The sequence below is a fragment of the Neofelis nebulosa genome, chromosome 13 (assembly GCF_028018385.1).
Source record: "Neofelis nebulosa isolate mNeoNeb1 chromosome 13, mNeoNeb1.pri, whole genome shotgun sequence".
Lineage (NCBI taxonomy): Eukaryota > Metazoa > Chordata > Mammalia > Carnivora > Felidae > Neofelis > Neofelis nebulosa.
Genome location: NC_080794.1, coordinates 92,369,327 through 92,391,193, shown reverse-complemented (window position 1 = coordinate 92,391,193; position 21,867 = coordinate 92,369,327). Strand labels below are relative to the sequence as shown.

At 53.8% G+C, this 21,867-nt stretch overlaps 1 protein-coding gene and 1 long non-coding RNA gene across 3 annotated transcripts; both read left to right on the top strand.

Annotated features, from left to right (window-relative positions):
* The first annotated feature begins 3 nt into the window (after positions 1–3).
* Positions 4–6,311, top strand: LOC131493633 (uncharacterized). The gene is made up of 2 exons (XR_009252789.1): positions 4–714; positions 5,910–6,311. It is a non-coding gene; the product is annotated as an uncharacterized LOC131493633 (long non-coding RNA).
* Positions 6,312–8,809: 2,498 nt separating this feature from the next.
* On the top strand, positions 8,810–16,762 carry ECHS1 (enoyl-CoA hydratase, short chain 1). 2 transcript variants are annotated; one of them, XM_058698229.1, is made up of 8 exons: positions 8,810–8,960; positions 10,119–10,316; positions 10,799–10,926; positions 11,707–11,806; positions 12,983–13,087; positions 13,567–13,686; positions 15,201–15,268; positions 16,260–16,762. In XM_058698229.1, exons 1-8 carry the CDS (start codon positions 8,873–8,875, stop codon positions 16,323–16,325), a joined length of 873 nt encoding a protein of 290 aa, XP_058554212.1. In that variant the 5' UTR covers positions 8,810–8,872; the 3' UTR covers positions 16,326–16,762. The 2 variants fall into 2 exon arrangements, with proteins under 2 accessions (XP_058554212.1, XP_058554213.1); XM_058698230.1 differs by lacking the exon at positions 12,983–13,087.
* The last annotated feature ends 5,105 nt before the right edge of the window (positions 16,763–21,867 follow it).

Genomic DNA, 21,867 nt, shown 5'->3' with positions numbered 1-21,867 from the left:
GGAACTGGAGGTAAATGGAAGTTGGAGTGGGAGTGGGGCGGGGTGGGGCTGGTGGAAGCGCGGCGCGGTGGGCGCGGTGGGCGCGGCGCGGGACTGCAGGTGGATGGGGGGCGGCGGGCGAAGGGCTGCGGGCCCGAGGCCAGAAGGCGTAGGCCCGGAGGTGGAGCAAGGAGCCAGGGGCGCGGGGCGAGGCCAGGCTCAGGCGCCAGCCCCACCACGAGACCCTGTGGGCTGGGCTCAGGGTTCCCGGCCATGTTGGTGGCGCAGAAGTGCAGGCCGGGCAAGGGCGAGCGTGGCGCCGCCCGTGTGTGTCTCCAGCCCGGTTGCAGGCGCCGAAGCCCCGCTACTGGGCCGTGTGGGCGAGTGTCCCCACGGGGGGAGGATGCGGCCGGCGGCCGGCCAGGTGGCTCGTGTCTCCTTCCCAAGGAGACGTGGGAAAGGCCACCAGGAGGCGGAGGAGACGCCTCTCTCCTGCCTCGGAAAAGCAGGTGAGCGCCTTCACCTTGGGGCGTCGTGGAGCCCGTAGGTGGAAGTCGAGGACGGCCGTGACGTCAGGGTGGGACCGGGAGAGCTTAGCACGTACAAAGCGGGACTGCGCGACAGTCTTTCGGCGACGACACTGTTCTGTGTGTACGTGGTCACGTGTCTTTATACACACGTGTACCACGCATCAAGTACGAAGTTCAAGATGTACCAAGTTCAAGATAAACGAAGGTAAGTGAAGAACTTTCTAGCACTTTCCCCCTCCCCCCACTGGTCCCAGAAGCCCTTTAGTGCTTAATCAAGCATACCGTCCTCTCTAGAGAATTCCCCTAGTTCAGGAAGGTCTTGCAAGAATTAGAAAGTTCCTGCCCTCTGCCCAAAACTTTCCTGTAACCACGTGTTAGCGCATGTCATTCCTTCTTAGCCACGCACTAGTCCACCCGGAGGCTTCCGTGGGCTTTCTGTGGCCACCTGTGCCCGCGGGCGAGGGTGGCCAGGGACAGGAGGCTCTGCAGGCTTCAGCCGCGAACTCCTTGGTCAGCTCCAGTCTGGGCGGATGGTCTGTCTGGGTTTCCCCCGTCCATCTCCGGAAGGATTCCCTTCTCTCCACCTGTGCTGGCCCTCTCCAGCCATCTGGTCTTCTTTTTCCTTGATTCACTCACCTGTTTTGGTGAAGCTGAGAAAAGGTGTCTGGGATATCTTTTTTTCTTAATGTTACTGCAGACCTGAAAATGTCTTTGATTTGCCCTCACACGCTCTAAGCAAAGAATTCGAGGTTAGAGGCTTCTTCCTTCAGACTGTGAAGGCATTGTCCCCTCGCTTGTTAGGGGTGCTGTTAAGAAATTCACAGGCTTTCGAATTTATAATCCTTTACCACAGTGGAGGCTGGTTCCTCCCTGCAAATTTTCAGGATCATCTATTGAAATTTCACAACGTGGTGGCTCCAAGTGCCTGGATTTTCTTTCACTGTGATGGGAACTCAAAGAGCCCTCAGTCGGGAAACGCCTGTCCCTCACTCCCGGGAACTTCTTTCGTAGGGTGTTTCACTAATCAATCATTTCTACCAATGACTTGTTCCTCGATTCCACATTTCCTCTTTCCAGAATTCCTATTTTAGGGGGTGCATGGGTGGTGCAGTCGATGGAGCATCGGGCTCTTGATTTCGGCTCGGATGGTGATCCCAGGGTGGTGGGAGCGTGGAGCCTGCTGGGGATTCTCTCCCTCTGCCCCTCCCCTGCTCATGTGCTCTCTCTCTTTCTCTCTAAAGACATTTTTAAAAATTAGAATTCCTGTTTTAGGATGTCAGAGGTCTGAGCCTGACCCTCGAACGTAGTCGCTCCTGTTTTCCATCTTTACCCTTTGCTCTGCTTTCTGAGGGATTTCTTCCATGAGAATTTTGTTTCTGCTGTCACAGTGTCTAATTTCCAAGAGCTCTTTCTTCTTCCACTCATGTCAGTGTTTAGAGAAATGCTGTTCTTGCTTCAAGTGAGCAATGTCTGAGGGTATGAATGAGAAATACTGCAGTATCATTCTCCTGCCTGGTATGTTTGCTCTGAGTTATCTCTTTGCTGTTTCTTCCATTCCTACCTTCCAGGAAGACGCTTTACACGCCGTCAGGTAATGTTTGTTTGCTCGTGAGGAGGAATATACCAGAAGGCTATTTGGAAATATTAGACTTGTAAGTGGGACTCATCAAATTTGAGTTTGACTCTGGGGTGCTCAGGGGGCCTGTTGATTGGGGAGCCCCCCCCCTTCAGTATCTCTAACTCTTTCCTCTGGGCTGGCCAGTCTCCCCAGCATCTTCCGGTGTCCTGCGTGCAGCATGCATGCCTGCCTGCTAGTATTTTGGAGCCAAAGAGTGGAAGAGAGTGCAGACGGTCAGTATTCTGGGTGCTGGAGACGCACTCCCAACTGTGCCTCTGTGCAGAGACAGACTTCCAGGCTGCTGCCAGGATGGCACCAGACAGTCACCAGGGCCACTGCCTATAATCTTAACAGTTTCTTAAACATGAGAATACCTATTCAAATGATACAAGGTGCAGAAGACTCATCCCTGAATAATGACCAAATAGTGGCAAAATCCCAGCCCTTGTGGAATTCAGAAAGTAGACATAAAAATATGAGTAAATATGTGACTCTCAATGAAATGTACATGCAAGCAATACATGCACCTTAAAAGAATGATGTTGGGAGGGGTGCTGCCACAGGCAGGAAGCAGTGTCTGAGAATTCTTGCAGAGTGCCCAGACCACAGGCTGACCTGTCTCCCGACACTGAACAGTTTCTGTGGCTGGTCATATAGGCAACCAAGCAGGCCGGGACACCCACGAGTGACTGCCAGGAACGATCTCTGCCCCTGGGGACCACAGTGGTTGGAGGGCAGCTTTTGTGCAGCTGCATGCTGGGCAGGTGGCCCTGGGCTCCTCCCTCCGTACCTCATCCCTGCTCCCCAATAGGATCCTTGACAGCTGTCTGGTGCAGGGAAAGGCAGGGATAACACAACGTGTCAGAGGGTGCCGGTCCCTAGAGGTGCACCCTCTGACTGGAGGCGCTCACCTGACCCCTGCATAGCCCCTGGCAGGGACATAAAGCCCCAGGAGGAAACCGGAGGTTGCAGGGAACCCAGAAGCAGTGCCAGGACAAGACCAGTTCACAGAGCTGACCGCCAGACCCCTGGCCTTGTCACTCAGCCTGACATCCCTGCCGATCTGATGAATCCAATGAAACATGTTTGGGGTACAGTCACCCTGACCTAGTATCACCTGTTTTCTGGAAGAGAGAGCTCTCCCTTTGGGGGAAACTTTACCCCCGACTGTAGCACCTGGAGTAAAGCCGCTGGTTCAGGGGGCTTCCTCCTCAGAGGTTCCCCTATATGCCCTGGGGTTCCCCCAGGGTTCAACTCAGCAGGGTCACTGAGCTGTGGTCAATGTCCCAGACGTCTGGTCTACCACTGAGGACACTTCAGCCCACAGATTAAAGACTCTTGGTGTCCCAAACTCCAGAAAATGGCTGCTGGTCTCTGGGTCTCCTACAGGTATGCCCGTGGTGAGAGCCCTGATGTGACCCCTGAAGTCAGGCTGGTGGTGGAGCCCAAGAAGCCCATCTGTTATCAAAGTGGCTAGTTCCTACTCAGTACTGTTTGCCAAATAACCAAATAGTATTTCGTGGCAAGCCGGTAATTTATTCAATGACCAGAGAATAGAGAAGGGGAGCTTGTGCTCTAAAGGTTCCGTCTCCTGGGTCAGGTCTCAGGGTCAGGGTTTTATGGCGTCAGGGTACTTAAGGGGCTAGTGAGCAAGCTGGCAGGGTTTTTCAGGGAAGAAGAGGCTTTCTTGGAGTCAGCGCAACCTCTGTTTTCCCTAAATGGGCACCGTGGGTCTGTCAGGGTGCTAGCGAGTGTTTTCTGTTACAATCCCAAGGTCACCTGGAGGGTTAGCCCACTGCCGGAACTGGATCAAACTGGTCAAAAAGTGGGCCTTGGGGGCTTGTTTAGAGCTCGTGGCTTCTGGCCTGGGCCTTAGTTTGGGGTGGCAAGCAGCCCCTGTAAGCAGGGCTAGAAAACTGGGTCATTGTGGCTTGTTTGGAGCTTGTTAGAGAGTTTCTAGTGACACGCCCATTGCCCCTGATGTGGCAGCACAATGCCACACTCAGGACACGACCCATGGGGCTGTGAGGCACACGTCATCCTTCAGTGAGGGGGACCTCCTCGTCTGGGCCTTGGTCACTCTGGGCAGACTAACTGGCCAGATGTCAGCCCTCTCTCCAGGTGGCCGGCTGTGTCTCACAGCTGCAGCCCCATTTTCAGGCCGCGTTGTCACTGCCCTTGTCCTGTCAGCTGGCTCTATCACCCTTGAAACTACCCGGTGCCATGTTTTCGGTTATCCTGTCCCTTTATCGTCTGCCAGTGGCTGCCCAGAAACAGGTATTTGATGATGTCCATACCCCAAGCATCTGGTACCTCATGAGTGGGGACTTTCTCCTCCTCCAGCAGCCAGTCTGTTCTTTCTGGTGTGAAAGGTAAAATGAGATGGAGTCACGTTTGTCAAGGAGTTTTTCAGATGGAGCCAGGGGCCTTCAAGGGGACAGCCTGTTCACGCCCTCACCAGGTAAAGCCATGAACTTTGAACTGGGCTCCAAGGACTCTGCCCAAACACCGGCAACGCAGCACAGAAAGACTTTGCTTAGTGGTAGCCTTAGCAATCGATTATATTCAGCCAAGATTAGTTTTCTACTGTCCACACCAATCAAAATTCTTAGTAAACAGTGCCTACAAGCATTCCCTTTGGTCTTTAAAAAGCCCTGACTTTTGGGGTGCCTGGGTGGCTCAGTCGGTTGAGCATCAGACTCTTGATTTCAGGTCAGGTCATGATCTCGCGGTTTGTGAGCTCTGTGCAGTGTGGAGCCCGCTTGGGGTTCTCTCTTTCCCTCTCTCTCTGCCCCTCCCCTGCTCTTGCCCTCATTCTCTCTCAAAATGAATAAATAAACTTGAAAAAGATAAAAATAAAAAACCTTGATGTTTTTTCCCTAGGAGGACACAATTTGGGCTGCTACCCAAATCTCTACTCCCCAAATTGCAATTCTGAGACCCCAAATAATGCTTTTGTTTTACTTCAACTCTGCCTCTTTTCTCAGTCAACACTGGTAAGATCAGGATCATGAGGGGCTGCAGGGGCCTATTTAGGAAGTTAGATTCTGCCCTGATCATTCCTGGATGAGAAGCTGGCCAAAACAGGGTCTGGGGGACTCAAACTTAATTCTGGCCCACTCCCCTGGATCTTCTTGTTTGACACAGCCCTACACCTTGAAGGCAGGGACCACTTGACTGAATACCTGCTCCATGTGTACCCCTGCCCCCAGCCCAGTGGTGGCCCATGCAGATGACATCTGAATGGAAGGCCTGGGTGCATGTAGAGGGTGATTGGAGAGAAGGCAAAGTTCACAACCTGTGTTTATGGCTGGGGAGAGAAGACAGCTAGGTTGACACCTGGGGGAGGGAGCACCTTAGTCCCCAGGCTGTAGGAAAGGACATCTCCTGCCCCTGTGTCCCTTCACTGTGGCACCACCGCCTGAATCAAACTATAGCTGCAACCAGCACTGTGACCAGTAGCTGGGTCTGTCATCCCCGTCCCACATTGTTGGAAACAGAAAAGTCCCATGGTCACAACCGGGGCTGGACTACTTGGCTGTGTCTGAGGCCACCAGCAGCAGCTCAAGCACACACAGGACACCCTTGTTTCTGTCATGAGCTTCTGATCAGCCCGAGGGCCACCCCTGACCATCGAGGCTGCAACTACTCAGTGATGTTGCCCATGTGACCTAAGTAAATCAGGTTGTCCAGTTGTAAACAGCTTTACTGATCACAATTCACATGCCATATAGTTCACCCGTTTAAAGTGTGCAATTCACTGGTTTACAGTATGTTTACAGAGCTGTGAAACCATCACCACAAGCAAGTTTGGAACATGCTCGTCACTCCAAGAAGAAACCTCCTTTTTAGCAGTGCCCCACCACACCCCTTCTGCAACCCCTGGCGATTACTAATCTGATTTCTGCCGCTATGGATCTGCCTATTCTGGACATTTGTGTAAATGGAGTCATACAATAGTACAGGGCCTTTTTCACTCAGCATATCGTTCACCCACATTGTGCAGGTGTCAGTACACCTCATTTTATTGCCAAATAACATTCTATTGTATATTCTAATCCATTTTAATGCATTCATTGTATAGACATATCACATTTTTACCCATTAAGGTGATCGGCATTTGGATTTTTTTCCCACATTTTTGATACTATGAATAACACTGCTATGAATATTCACGAACAAGATTTTGTGTAGACCTATGTTTTCATTCTCTTGGGTATATAGGCAGGAGTAGAATTGCTGGGTCATATGGTCACACTATGTTTAACTTTTTGAGGAACTGCCAGACTACCTTCCAAAGTGACTGCATTATTTTACATTCCCGGCAGCAGTGAATAAGCCTTCCAATTTCTCCACATCCTTGCGAACCGTTACCATTATCTGTCCTTTTTGGTTATAACCATTCTAGTATGAGGTGATCTCTCATTGTGGTTTTGATCTGCATTTCCCTAGTGACTACAGATACTGAGCACCTTTTTGTGCGCACGTTGGTCATCTGTATATCTTTATTGGAGAAGTTTCTGTTCAAGTCTTTGCCCATTTTTTGGTTTACTTTTTAGTAACCGCTACACCAAACGTGGAACTTGAACTTACAACCCCAAGATCAAGAGTCACACGGCCTTCCGACTGAGCCATCTAGGCACCCCTCCTTTGCCCATTTTTTAATGGTTTGCCTTTTTATTATGGAGTTGAGAGTGTTTTTATATATTCTAGACACAAGACCCTTATCACATCTTTTATTTGCAAAAAATTTTTCTCATTCTGTGGGTTGTCTTTTCACTTTCTTCGTGATGTCCTTTGGAATACAAAGGTTTTAAACTTTGCTGAGGCCCAACATATATATATGTGTGTGTGTGTGTGTGTGTATGTATGTGTGTGTGTATATATGTATATGTATATATATGTGTGTGTGTGTGTGTATATATATACATATACGTATATATATGCATATATACACGTATGTGTGTATATATACATACATATATATATGTATGTATATATACACACACCACATTAAGAGAAACCTCACCAAAATAGAGTCCCGAGGCCAAAAGGCAGAGCCATACCACTCCATGTGGATTACAGGAATTGTGAATTACAGACCCAACATAAGAATCCTTGGGAATAAAGGATCATCAATTACAGGCCCCTACAGGAAGAGATGAACATTGCATGTGCACAAAAACAAGGACCACTCCTGCAACTCAGCCAAGAAACGCTCATCACCAGGAACTCTTGCTTCTCTCCAAAGGACTTCAGCTTGAGGCAGTGCCTCCCAAAGTCCTCCTTCTGCATGAAATAAAGTTCCTCTCCTCTGTTGCACTGGACTATAGCTGGCATGTCCCTAATTGCTCTTCTCTGCTATTTCCAAATAAACCCATTTTTGCTGGTAAAGTAAGTGACTTTTATTTTGAAGGTTAATACATTTGTTCTGTCACCTGTGCTCTTGTCCTCATGGAGGACAGCAGGCACCCTCCTCAACACCAGCCCTGGGGTCTCAGAAACTTCTCTCATGCTGGAACCATTTCATTTTGTGTGCCTGTTCCAGCCGTGTAGCCCACGCGGACACAGTCTCCTTTAGCACAGAGTTGGCAATGTTTCTGTTTGCATGAAAAGGCCTTTATTCCACCCTTAGCCTTGAAATAAACCTTGCCGAGTATTCGGTTCTGGTTTGAATTTTTTATTTACTTAAAACTCCAATTGTACTTTTCACTTGTAGACTCTGTCTTTTGTCTCCATTTGCAGAGCCTGCACAAGATACAAATGGAAGCCTGGTGTCTGAGCACTCGTAACTTACAACCAAAAGAATTTAAACTTACAAGGTCATTCTTAAAATTTAGTTAAATATTACTTTTATAAAGCTACCCATAATCTAGTATTCAGTAGCTACCTGGCCGCCAGTGTAAACAATCAGTACGGTGACGCACGCACGCTGTCTAGACCTACAAGTACAAAAATTTCGGTGCTGGGGACTGTGCAACACCGAGCGCGAGGGCCCGGGACGCACCGCACCGTGCGCGCGGGAGGTGCAGCCAGGGACGCCCCACCGTGAGCGCACGGGCCAGGGACAGCACAATGTCTCCGCGGCGCCGAGCGCACGGGGCTGCGGGGGCGAAACACCAACAGAATGCCAGCCACCCCCGGGACAGCGCTCAGGAACCATCACTGTTCAGCTTCTTTCCGACCCCGCGGTCACGCTTGTCGTGCAGGACGGGGGGGGGGGGGGGGGGGGGCGGGTGAGAGACCCAGGGCGTCCCCAAGGGCGCACAGGCTTGGGACCCCGAGCCGGCGAGCCCTGCCCCGAACTCGGCCTCCGGGAAAGCCGCGTGGGGGCTCGTCCCGGAAGTGGGGGGACACGTCCGGAACGGGGTGGCAAGGGCCGAAGGCTAAAGGTCAAGGTCAAGAAGAGGCCCCGGCAGCCCCTGGCGACCTTCTCGGGCACGTCAGGCGGCTTGACCGGGGTCCCCACGGGCGGTCAGACAGCGGCGGGCCCGGCCCTCGGCATCTTCAGGGCTGGTGTCCGCCACCCGGGGCCCACCAAAATCCCTCAGCCCACCGCCGCCACCCGCGCGCCGGGTTTGGCTCCTCGAGCCTCGACCCCTTCCCCCGCCACGCCCCCTTCCGGCACGCCGCTGGTCTCGCGATGCCCTCGCCTTCTCGCGACGCCGGCCAGGAGGCGGGCCGGGCCCTGACTGGCGGAGCCGGGGGCGGCTCCGCGGGGCGGGGCGACTCGTCCCAGAGCGCCATGGCCGCCCTGCGCGCCCTGCTACCCTGCGTCCGCAGCCCGCTGCGCCCCCGGCTCGGCTGCGCGGCCCTGCGCGCCTTCGCCTCGGGTGAGTGCGGGGCCGAGGGCGCGGACCCGGGGTGGGGGCCCGGCACCGCGGCCGCACCTGGGACTCCCGGGCCTGACCCTCCTCGACCCCGGAGCTGACCCCTCAGCACCCGCAGTCGCCGCCAGGGCCTGACCCCGCCCCTCAGCACCTACGGCCTCCCCCCCTGGGCTCTGGGGTTACTGGTGCCCCCTCAGTTGGGATCAGGACCACGTGCCGAGACCGCTGACCGTTTCGGTTTGCTTGTTGGTTTTCGGGAGTTCAAGAGAAGGTGCAGTTGGGGCCTCGGGATTGGAAACGGCCGCGTGCTTGGTCCGGCGGGCCTCCAGTGCGGGCCGCCCGTGTCCGCTGCTGCCCCAGGTCTGGCCGGCCTGTCCCGCACTCAGCCTTCAGCCGGGGCCGCAGGCCTCCCGAGGAGCGCTTGGCCTGTCCCTGAGCTGGGCGAATCCCTGCCTCCTCTTCCTTTGGCGGGTACCCACGCAGGTACCCACGTGACTGCCCGCTGCCAGGGCCTGTGGTCTTACCCTCCGTTTCCTTGAGGTTCGCTTCTGCCCCTGACCTGCAGTCAGCAGTCGTTTCCCAGGCAGCATTGGTGCTGCTGCTAAGTATTTTCCGTGTCGCTCCCCAACCGACCCCCAGGGTAGGTGCCGATCCTCACCCCACACACACCTGTGGTTTCCGAGGTTAACACTTCTTCCTCTCCAGGCCTTACTGACCCCCCAAATCTGAGCGGCCTGACCCTCCCGGCCGCAGCAGTCACCTTTTCCCTGTGTGTGCCTCCTGCTGTGTTCTGTCCGCAGCTTGGTTCTGCCACCGAGTTGGCATTTGTTGAAAGAACCTATGTCCCCATCCCTTGTTTCTGCAGGGTCACGGGATGTCCCTAGTGCAGGTTCTGGGCAGTGTTGACCAGCACATGCAGAAGAAGGAAGGCCGCTGTGGGCTGCTATTCATTGTTGGGTTTGCTTTCTAGCTTAAGGAAATGTTCACACTTCTGTGAGGGTAGACACTGGTACAGAGGCCGCCCGCGAGGCTGAAAGCTGTGTGCTGCTGCCTGAGGACTGGGCCGGGGACATGTCAGGGTCACTCCGTCCACTGACGGGTTAAGTCCCGCTAGTTTGATGCCTACGTGAATGGAAATCCCTTTGTCCCCTCTCACCCCAGGTGCTGACTTTCAGTACCTCATCACAGAAAAGAAGGGGAAGGACGGCAACGTGGGGCTGATCCAGCTGAACCGCCCCAAAGCACTCAACGCGCTCTGCAATGGCCTGATCATGGAGCTCAACCAGGCACTGGACGCCTTTGAGGAGGACCCCGCTGTGGGGGCCATCGTCCTCACGGGTGGGGAGAAGGCATTTGCAGGTGTGTGGCAGCATGGCCGCCGGTCAGCCAGGTGTTGGAGGGGCGGTCTGACCGTGGCACGTGGCATTGTAGGCACTTAGACCTCCGCGGCAGCATCAGAAGCTTTAGTACTTGGGGTTTCTTTAAATGTAAAGCGTAAACGACACGAGTATTTCTTCAAATAACTGCTCTGTCTGTTTAACATTCAAGTGTGCTCCACCAGCAAAATGAGTTTGAGAGGAATTTGGGTCCCCGACAGTCGGGTTTTATGTGCGTTGGGGGCTTAAGTGACTAATGAATAAGCCTTCTGAGTCCCGCTTGCACCTGGTTCCTGTCCCGCGGTCCCTCTGTGTCACCTCCATCAACAAATACCATGGTGTATCGCCTCTGTCCCTGTGGCCATCACCTCACAGGTCCTGCTTGGCCGTTCCTACACACTCACAGCTCCCATAGCAACATGGGGTCTCTGCTCTCGTAACTGGGACCTCGTTTCCACCCCCCAGCTGGAGCCGACATCAAGGAGATGCAGAGCCGAACGTTCCAGGACTGTTACTCCAGCATGTTCTTGAGCCACTGGGACCGACTTGCCCGGGTTAAGAAGCCAGTCATAGCTGCTGTCAATGGCTACGCCGTGAGTGTCGGGCCACACCTCCTCTCAGCACACTGGCAGGCATCAAATAACCGATTTTTGTTTTGAAAAGGCCAGAGTGTCGTTACCAGCCAGCATGCCCTTCCTACCAAGTGACGCCAAAGACCCGGGAAGCACAGAGAGAACACATTACAGCACTGGCTTTTATTAGTGGACATTCAACTGCTGGCTTTCTGGTTCCTTTGTTAGGAGAGCCCCTCTGTCCCCACCGCAGCCCCCATGACTCCAGGGAACGACTGCCTCTACTAGGTTATAGGCTGCGTTCTGCCTTTTCTGTACAGTTTTAATGGCTGCAGCCTGCCCTGCACCTGTAAACTGACAGCTTCTGCTGCCGTTGAGAGACGTGTTCTCTGCATGGTAGTTCAGGGACTCTGTCCAGGCACATGGGCACTCAAAGGCACTGTGGCTGGTCGTAGCGAAGTGATGAAGGCAGCTCTGTTAGTGATCCTTTAACAAAGCTCCCCTTGGGTAAGCCGGGGTCAGCCAGTCGGGTTTATTGGACCACCATCCTGCCTGCTAATTCATGAACTCCCTGGCTGCCTTCGAGGCTGCCTTCGAGCCTGTGGGACCCACAGAAGAGAGTTTGCTGTTGGGCCCGTTGCCAGCATCAGCCATTTGTGGGTAACTTATGGGAACACGTAACTAACTTTGCATCTCTTGTGTGAATCTTGCTACTCTTGGGCAGGTTCATTTTAACAGAAAATTTAGGCAGATAGAGTGAATTTCTGACTGGGTTTCCTGGTGGTGCCTCATGTTTTGCAGCTTGGTGGCGGCTGCGAACTTGCTATGATGTGTGACATCATTTATGCCGGAGAGAAAGCCCAGTTTGCGCAGCCGGAAATCCTACTAGGAACCATCCCAGGTAAAGCGTGATGACCTCTCTAGTGTAAAGTCTTCCTTCAGATAATTCTCTGGAATTTGCCCACGTCTCAGGAAGTGATGGGCTTTTCCACCAATAGACAAAAGCATGCAGCTTGCTTCTGACGAGGGACCCCAGGCTGCCGAACGAGCACTGGCCCGGTGGCCACCTTTCTGCTCCCATTGCTACCTCTGCTGACCAGCACACTAAGCCCCAGTGGACACAACAGTGCTCAGACAGTGACTCAAGAGCCTCCGGCTGTGCAGTCTCCTTTAATGACAGCCCGATTCCTTGTCAGACGCTAGTAGGAGTGGCCGGCTGCATATTGAATTATAGTTGCAGTGATTCTGGCTTGTGACCCCAGGTTCAACAGAGCAGGGAATCAGATACCGCACGAGGAGGCTGACGGGATCCGTGGGCAAACAGTGACTCCTCTGTGCCCTGGGGACCACTTGATGAGGACTCCTGGCTCACTTCCCCACAGGGTCTCTGCCCTGCATGTAGAGCCTGGAACTCACAGTATCTCCTGAGCAGCCCAGCAGGCAGGGAGCAGCTGTGGGGTCAGATATGGGCAAGGAAAGCCCTGGATGAGCTCTGCTGACCACTGGGCTCTTCTGTCCTTGTGCCCAAGGCCTGCACTTCCTTGAAATGGTACCTGAGCCTGCTGGACTGTGGGTATCTCCCTCAGGTGGTCCCCTTGGCTCATCCTGGCAGCCTGGGGTTCAGCGTGGGGCAGATGACTGGGCAGATCACTGTTTTTCCAGCTGCAGAGTGTCAAGTGAGCAGGAGGGTGAGTGGGGTGCACAGAAGCCAGCACTGGAGATAAAGACACACTCAACAGCCCAGGAGGTGGAGCCCTTGGTCTCACTCCATACCCTGAGGGCAGCAGGCCACTGTCAGAGGCCACCCCAGCTGCCCTCCAGGTTGCACATGGCCAGGGTCTGAGCAGTCTGACTCCTGTCAGAGAGCTGCTCATGCAGAGGACTCGGCCTGCCAGGCGTGGGGCCTGAGTAGGGAAAGGAGCCTCCCCTGAGGGCTTTAAGTTGCCTCCTTTCTGCCCACCTGCCCCACCCATGGGGCCCATCTTCACCCCTCAGAACTTGTTGGAAGTGTGTCTGTAGCATCTTGGCTTGCACTGGCCATGAACTGGTTGTGACCTGCAGCCTTCTGTGCCTGCAGGTGCAGGGGGCACCCAGAGACTGACCCGTGCTGTTGGAAAGTCACTGGCCATGGAGATGGTCCTCACTGGTGACCGGATCTCTGCCCAGGATGCCAAGCAAGCAGGTGGGAGCCAGCGCTGCCCCATGGAGCCGCCCTCACGGGGAGCTGAGTAGAGAGGGGAGGGCTGTGTCCAGCCGTGCTTTCCGGTGTCCCGAGAACCCCGGGGACAGCTGCCTTTGTTTTTTATTGGGAATGCCCCATGTATAAAATAACTAAAACAAACATCTGGTTAAAGAATCGTTAGAAAACCATCCTGTTTCCCAAGCCCAGTGTCAGCGGTGGGGGATCTTGGAGACCCTTGGCGGACATACTCCTTCTCTGCCCCTGGGGGACTCTCTCTTCCTAATTTATGTGTCTGTGAGAGCCTAGTGGCCCCAGCAGCAGAGGGCATCGGCCCCACCTCAGGGATGGCATGGAGCCTTTACTGTGTCACTGCAGCCCCTTGTTAGCACCCAGAAGACCTGGGCTCTTGGCACAGCATCATGACTCAGAAAAACATAACCAGTGCTATTTCCCATGTTATTTACCTTTTTGTGTTTTAGGTCTTGTAAGCAAAATTTTTCCTGTGGAGACACTGGTCGAAGAAGCCATCCGGTGTGCGGAGAAAATTGCCAGCAATTCCAAAATCATAGCAGCAATGGCCAAAGAGTCCGTGAATGCAGGTGGGGGTTCTGCCAGGAGGCGGAGGTCCAAGGGCCAGGCAGCACAGGAACAGTCGTGAGCCTCGAGGCTTTGGTTCTAAGTCATGCATCTTAACCCACCCTGGACGGAAATCACGAGGTTCTTCATGTTGTGATCCTGACTCTTTGTAGAGTTCTAGTTTTTGGTTGCTGGCTACAGATTCTCCTGAAACCTTCTGAGTCCCCTTGCTGTCACAACCCAAGGAAGGAGCCAGCCTGAGGGACAGAGGGTGACAAGCTCTGGGCTACAAGGAAATGGGTGGGATGGGAAGGATGGTCCCTAGAGTGAAACCAATCTGCCTCCTGAGAAAGTCGGCTCAGCCCCCAGAGCCTGGTGGGGGATGCTTCCCTGTCCACAGCAGGGTGTGGGCTGTGCTGTGGGCAGGGCTTGGCGGGTAGTATAGGCTCGTGGACACCCTTATGAACTGGGGTCAGCGTGCCTGCTGCCCCTCGTGGCTCTAGACTCCATCTGCTCTCTACCGGCCAAGCGGCTGTGGCCCTTCTGAGAATTTCTGGAGTTTTAACGGAGCACGTGGTCCAGGCATTGGGGGGTCTTGCCTGGTGCTGCCTAGAAGACAGTGGGCCTGAGATGGCTGCTGAGGCCCCCGGGCCTGCACTCATATGTGGGAAAGCTGGTCACCCTGGACTGCCGCCACCTTACTTGAGTGAGCTGATGTTTGTGACGCTTCACTGCGGGGGTGTGTGGGTAGCACACACTCCAGAAGCGGACACTGCTGTTCCTGCAGAGTGTCCGTGAGGCCACAGTCAGAGACACCTGCCACCGTTCCACCCCTCGCCCAGGACCTGCTGCTCCTGGTGCTCAGCCAAGAAAAACACTGCACCTTCGCCAGAAAGATGGGGCCCAGAGCAATGACGTTCTTACTGCCCGGGACTCCAGGACTCTGTTCTGGCACAATGTTCCTTTTTCTGGTTTTCATTCCCTTTTTTGTTTTTAATAAATCCTTTTTTTTCTTCTTTTTTTGTAATTTTTATTTATTTTGAGAGAAAGCACAAGCAGGGGAGGGGCAGAGGGAGAGGGAAAATCCCCAACAGGCTCCACACTGTCAGCGCAGAGGCTGACACAGGACTCACTCCCACGAACCATGAGATCATGACCTGAGCCAAAGTCCAAGGCTCCACTGACTGAGCCACCCAGGCACCCCTTTAATTCTTATTTTTTTAATGTTTTGTGAAATACATCTACTTTTGTAGGCTCCCAGATTCTCTTGTGATTGGGCAGAGTTGGTCGTTAAACTCTTTTACTCATTTCCTCACACCTCTGTTTTTTCGGCCACTGGGCAGGAAGCTCAGGAAGCCCTCTAAGCAGGTGGCTTTGCTGATGTCTCAGCCAGGGAGGGCTTCCCAGGCTGCGGTCTCAATCATGGTGAAATTGAGGTTGATGTGGGTCAGCGGGAAATGTTCCCTATCACTGTAAAAAATTTATATGTTCCCACATCTAACACCGGAGTTCATGACTTCAGGATTTTCTTTTTCAGCTTTTGAAATGACATTAACAGAGGGAAACAAGTTGGAGAAGAAGCTCTTCTATTCAACGTTCGCTACTGTGAGTAAACAACACTCAGATGAGGCGTCACAAGTGTCCCAGCCATAAAAATCACGGAGAATTTCCTTGTAGATTTTTTCATTAGATACCATTTCTCTTTGGTTGAACTATTCACTTCCCCAGTAGCTGGATCAGATGTATCCTGTCCGTGAGCATGATTTTCGCAAATAAGTGCAGTGTATGGAAGCTCTTACAGGGTGACTTCCTGTTACGGAAGGTCTTAGGAACTGCACTCTTAGACAGCAAGCTCCCGTACATAAATGCAGTCCGCTTGCCCGTAATTTTCCTAGATCTGTCAAATTGCTGGGAACGGAATTTGAATGTGTTCTGAAACTGCAACCCAGAGCTTCAGAACAGTGTTTTCTAGGATTTCTGACAGTAACCAAAAGGTGCTCAGTCTTGTAACGGTCATTAAAACCTCTTTTTTATCAGAAAGTCTTATGTAGGTGTTTCATAAAAGAGAGATTAGAAATAGCTTTGCCTGTCGAGGGAGTGAAGGTATGCGTGTGCACGTGTGTGCACATGTGCGTGCAGGGAAAGGTGTGTGTGTACGTGTGTGCACATGCGCGCACGCAGAGAAAGGTGCAAGGTGGGCTTGCACTCCGTGTCCTGCTCCTTGGCACTCAGGATACTCGTTGACACAGACTGCCACCAAACCAGGTGCAGAACAGGTGAATGACCCAAACACGTGCATCTGAGCTTCTCTGTGGATGAGAGTTTATTTGACATGTAAATCAGTGGCCCCTGAATGATCAGACCTGGGGCTGAGTGACATATAAAACTGCCATTTCCAGGCCAACCCTAAGTGGTCAGGGAATCTGGGTCAGTCCCAGGTTTCCAGGCGATCCCAATGCAGGACCCTCCCTTCTGGTGCCCCCACCACTCTGGAAATCGGAGGGCAGAGGAACCCGACAGACTGAGCAAACCCCAGACAGGCTGAGCCCCGCGCTTGACAAATGTCCATCTCCGCCTTTTTTCCCTTTCCCACCAGGAAGACCGGAAGGAAGGGATGACTGCATTTGTGGAAAAGAGAAAGGCCAGTTTCAAAGACCAGTGAGCGCCTCTGTCTCTGCCTTGAAGTCTCTACTTAGAGAAAATACAGTCTGACAGTTTTAGAAGCAAATCAGTCCTTCTCTTGTAAAGGGCTGTGTGGGTGACACTCAGCTCCTCGGGGCTCGTGCTCTCAGTGGTGGGCAGTCTGAACCCAGCGGCCGTGAGAATCGGCATTTGGAGTGTGTTCACGTCCTGACTAAGCATATTCTTCTTAATCAGATTAGGACGCCGGGGGGGCTCAGTCGGTTGAACGTCCGACTCTTGATTTCAGCTCAGGTCACGATCTCACAGTTCATGAGACCAAGCCCCATGTCGGGCTCTGCGCTAACAGCACAGAGCCTGCTTGAGGTTCTCTGTCTCGAGAGTCTGTCTCTCTCTGCCTCTTCACCCTGCTTGCGCGCGCACACTCTCAAAATAAACTGAAAATAATTCTGCTCATGAGCCTTTGGCGTGTTTAAGTTTTCACTCAATTTCAGAAACTGAGATAGTGAGTGTGTACAGCGTGTCATGTTCAGATGGAAGTGTGTCCCCTGCTGGGTCACTGTGTGGTTTCACAGCCAGTGAACGTGCCGCTCCGAGGGTGATGCTGCTGACTACGTGGCAGTCATAAATCGCGTCGTGCCTTTCTCCTCTGGAGGTGAGCATCACATCGCTGTGCAAACTTCCGCTTTGTTGTTGTGACAACAGTCACACAGCACGGAAGTCCATAAAGTAAGTCACCCATCACACAGGGTCACCACTGCTAACAGGCACGGAGCTTTCTAGATATTTCTGTGCATACACGTGCACACATGAGTACGGAGCTCAGTTTTCTTTTTTATAAGAATGGAATTCTGCATCCACGCCTCTCCAAAGTGCACTGACTGGTTGTCTTCTACTCCCGTCCTACAAGTGCACCCTCTTCTCGTGTTTGACGAGCATTCTTTTACTTGTGGTAAAACATATGTAGCGTACAGGTTACCATCTCATCCGTTTTGAACTCTCCAAGTGTGTTCGCGGTGTTTTCCCTGCTGCCCATCTCCATGCTGCTTCATCCCCCGAACAGAGACTGTCCCCGTTAAACACTAACCCCTGTTCCAAACCGTGACCTCTCAGCCTTGGTGCTGCCTCGGCCACCTTCTTTCTGTGTCCAGGAATCTAGTATGTTTCCAAGTTCTGTCCAGGTCATAGCACACAATGGAGTTTGATTTCTTCTCATGGCTGAGTAATGTTCCTGCGAGCATCCCGCCCGATGGCCCTGAAATACGTAATTATGCAGGTATGTTGTGGTTTATTTCCCCTGGTGTTGGATATTAGGCTGCGTCCAGTATCCAGTTACCAGAACTGTGGGCAAAACACCGTGGTGAGCATTCTGTGTGTGAATCCTCGTGCTTCAGCGTGAGCGTGTCTGTAAGACTTTGAGAAGTGAGCCTGTCAAGGGACAGGCTGCCTGTGACAGGGACCTGCCCTACCCCGTCCCATCTAAACTCGTCGGCTAGCCTCTCCCTGGTGCTTCTCAGGGCCAGGCAGGCTGAGTCTCCGGCACTGATGTTAGGCACCACATGCATCCGAACCGAACCCCTGGGGTGTTTGCTGGAATGCACGTGCCCCCAGACCTGGACCAGAACCATGGGGGCCCTGGCATGTGAGGTCTCCAAGGGATCCAGCGGAACCTGCGGTAGGAGACCGAATTTCTACAGCACATCTCCTCTGTTGGCTTCAGACTCTGGTGGGCCAGCTGCGTCCCCTGGATCACACCGTGCAGGGCACTGGGTAATGGAGAGACCCCAGTCACAGGAGGCCACCCACACCCCACCAGACGTCTGCTGCTCAGTTCTTGGGCCAGCACAGCGTGGTGCTCCAAACCGTCCCTCACCAGGTCCGTGAGCAAAAGCCCTGCAGCACAGGACGGAGACCCATGTCCTGCCTGAGAGCTTCAGGGGTGAAGCGAGCAGTCACTACCCCAGGGCAGGGGCCCAGCCTCAGAACATCATCGGACCCTCTGAGGTGAGGCCGGGACGTGAGCATCTACGGGTGAGCTCCGGGCACCATGGGGACCCAGCTAGCTGTCGACGCTGGTGCATGTGGCACAGCAGCTGCCGGTTAACTGATGGGCCCGGGTGAGGGGAAAGCACCTGCCGGCTGCCACGCCACCCCCAGCCCTCACCCTGCCAGCGTTGCTCTACAGAGACAGCCCCACCTGTCGGGACGGTGAGTGCTGCTCACAAACCAGGGCAGAGCTCTGCCCACGCAGGGACTCGTCCAGGAGCTGAGCCTCAGAGCGCGCATCCCTGGGAGCCCTCTCTCCCTGCGGCTCAGTGGTGACCTGGGAGCACTCGTGACAGTTGCCTCCTCCACTGTGTCCTGCAGGTAGGTGTGGGCAGGTAGTCCAGAGGCTGGAACACAGCTGAGATCATTTCTGGACGTGCAGATCCAGTCCCAGTCTTGGGCTGGGATAGGGCCAGGAGTGTGTACCCCCTGCCCCAGGAAATGAGCTGAATGCTTGACAAAGAGTTGAAATGACCTGTAAATAAAGCTTGGCTGTCTGAACACCTTAGATGACATGCTCTTGTGTTTTGGTTACATTTGTGCAGCACAGCCGGGCACTGGGCCACAACAGGAATTCTGATCCTATGCAGACCGTTTGCCCTGCGGGCTTCACCCAGGACCTGTCTGTTCTCCTGTGCTTCGTGGTCAGAAGTCAGTGAGTTTGGAGCAGGCTTCAGAAGGGAGGTGTTGAGAGGCAGGCGGGAGTTCCCCCGCTCCCTGGGGCTGAGAGTGCAGACAGAAGGCAGGGTGATATTCTTTACAGATAAGCCTCGGGGTCTCAGACCGTGTGACATGGGCAGAAGTAGGTACGAGGGAATGGGATTCGGGCCGCACCGAACAGGCTCTCTGGGCAGGTCACCAGAAAGCTGGGCATTCTTCAGGCAATAGATGTGGAAATACTCATTTATTAAAGCTGAATGCATAACTGAGGGTTTGTGCTGGATGGCATAACACCTATCGCACATTCTAGAATAAACAAGCAGAGGTGTCCGAGGAAAGAAGCCTGAAAGTTGGAGAAATCCATTTGTTTAATTTTTCACAGCCATGAGGCAGCAGCCTCTGTAATTTGATCGAGTAATGTGCCCCAGGATTGTGAGGAGCTGGGGTTTTTCATTTTTTTTTTTTTTAATGTTTATTTATTTGAGAGAGAGAGCAGGGGAAGGTCAGAGAGAGAGGGAGACACAGAATCCGAAGCAGGCTCCAGGCTCCAGGCTCCAGGCTCCGAGCTGTCAGCAAAGAGCCCGACGCAGGGCTCGAACTCACAAACCGTGAGATCATAACCTGAGCCAAAGTCGGACGCTTAACTGATTGAACCACCCAGGCGCCTCCTGAGGAGCCCGTTTTGAGGGGCCCATCTGAGACTTGTCTTCACACCCTGTCTTAGCTGTGTGCAGCCAGAAGCCAAGAAATTGTTAAACGTTGAACATGCACGTCAGAGTCTCCGTGTGCCTCACATGTCTGTATCCACAGGGTTATTTGGGCTCCAGAACTTGGCAGAGACAGGAGCCCACCCCCTAGGCCTGGTGGAGTGAGAGCTGGCTTGGGGGCTCTGGGCTGAGCTGCAGGGAGGCTAGCACGCGGCCACAGGCTTTGCCGTGAGTGACCGCATCGCTGGCAGCCCTGAGCAGGACACTGCCCGGGGGCCACAAACCCCAAGGCGAAGCTCCCACTCCCTTGGAGTTAATGGACTTCTGGCCCCATATTGTTTGGGATTTTGATTTGTTTTGAAGCTGAAACCTTGCCTTACTTATCTCTCTGTACCAGATTGACTTCTCCCCTCATGTTTGCACACTTCCATTTTGGAGTTCAAACTGCTCAGGCACAACCCTCACCCAGGGTGGAGGCAGCCACTCGGATGGCCTGGGTACAGGCCCTGCTGGCCTTCCCCTGTCCCCCGCCCCCCCTCCCCCCCCTCCCTCTTCCAGCCCCTGGCGGCTCCTGCCTTCACCCTGCCCAACCGGGCAGCCCAGAGCCCTGCGTTCCTGGCCCTGCCAGATGTCAGGCTGGTTTCCAACTGTCTCCCTCGACCAGCCAAGCACCCCAGGGCCCAGCAGGAAAACACAGACATATTTTTTCTTTCTTTTTTCTGTCTTTCTCTTTCTTTCTTTCTTTCTTTTTTTTTTTTTTTTTTTTCCTGTGGCTTTGTTGTCTTTCATGTACAGAACCTTCCCAGGAGAAGCCAGGCCTCCCAGCATTCCCAGAACCACAGGGCTGGGCTGGGGGTCATGACAATAGCGCGGACCACACAACCCCAAGTCCATGTGGCAGTGAAGTGGAAGAAGGTGGGCTCCAGAAGGAGAGAGCCTGCCCACAGCTCTGGGTCGGGCCGTCTCCCACTGGGCAGGTGAACGGGGCAGCACTGTGAGGCGAGGCCCTGGGGCTAAGGGCCCGCTGGAGCTGAACAGGATCCCCATCTGCACACTGGGCAGTGAGGTTTGGTGGTGGGTCTTTACATGGGGTACGACCAGGCCAGCACATGTGTGCACATCTGCTCTGCTGTCTGCCCTCCAGCCTGAGTGTGGGAGCAGATGGGAAGAGAGTAGACACAGATAGAAGGCCAACGACAGTGTTGGTGGAGCTCTTGGTGTCCATCTTAGCAGGGCCCAGGAGCCACCTGCATCAGCCAGCTAGAGCTGTGTAACAAATTACCCCTAAACTTAGTGGCTTAGGGCAGCAATCACCAGCCATTCTCACAGTCTGTATGGGTCAGCTTGTCTTTATCCCACTGTGTCTGGGGCCTAAGCTGGGGCCTCCTGACCACTCATTCACTCTTCTGGTGGTTGGTGCTGCATCAGCGGGGCCTAGCTGGAGCCAAGGACCAACATATCCACCAGGAGGCTCTCCATGTGTCCTGGGCTTCCTGCCAATATGGTGACTGGGTTCCCTGGACAAGTGTTCTGAGGACAGAATCAGGAGGAAGCCGTGCTGCCTTTTATGACCTAACCTCAGAAGCCAGACAGCACCATTTCCAGCATATTCTACTGGTCAAAGCAGTTACAAAGGTCCACCTGGTTCAAGGGAAGGGAATAAACCCCGTCTTTTAGTGGAGATGTGCCTGTGGCACTGTGGGATGGCAGTCAGCTACCGGCTACCAGGATCAGGCCCCAGAACCTGACAGAGCCCTGGACACAGACAGGCTGTGGGGTGCCCTGCTGTGGAAGTGGGCATCTTCCAGCAAGGAGTGTACAGGAGGTGGTGACACCCTGAGATGGTTGGTGATCCTGGCTCTTAAGGAGGGAGCCCAGCATCCAGATTCCAGGTAGCAGGGACAAGGGTCAGCAGGCAGGGGACTCTGGCCAGCTGAAGGCAAGGTGCTCCCTCTGTTTACCAGAAGGAGCTGTGGATCTAGCACACACACACACACACCCCCCATTCTGGACACCCCATCTTGGGAAGGTGGGGGTGGGAAGATCCAGTCCTGAGGAAGGCTGGCAGGTCAGGGCACTGCTGTCCTGGGATGGGGTGCTGTACCCCAGTCAGGTACCTGAGGGGTGTCAGCAGGCTGACACTTGGGGGAC

Excerpts from the sequence above, each read along its gene's own strand:
- ECHS1 (XM_058698229.1), top strand. The coding sequence starts at position 8,873 with ATGGCCGCCCTGCGCGCCCTGCTACCCTGCGTCCGCAGCCCGCTGCGC. Across the intron at positions 8,961-10,118 it reads CCTGCGCGCCTTCGCCTCGG|GTGCTGACTTTCAGTACCTC; the intron begins GTGAGTGCGGGG and ends CTCTCACCCCAG. Across the intron at positions 10,317-10,798 it reads TGGGGAGAAGGCATTTGCAG|CTGGAGCCGACATCAAGGAG; the intron begins GTGTGTGGCAGC and ends TCCACCCCCCAG.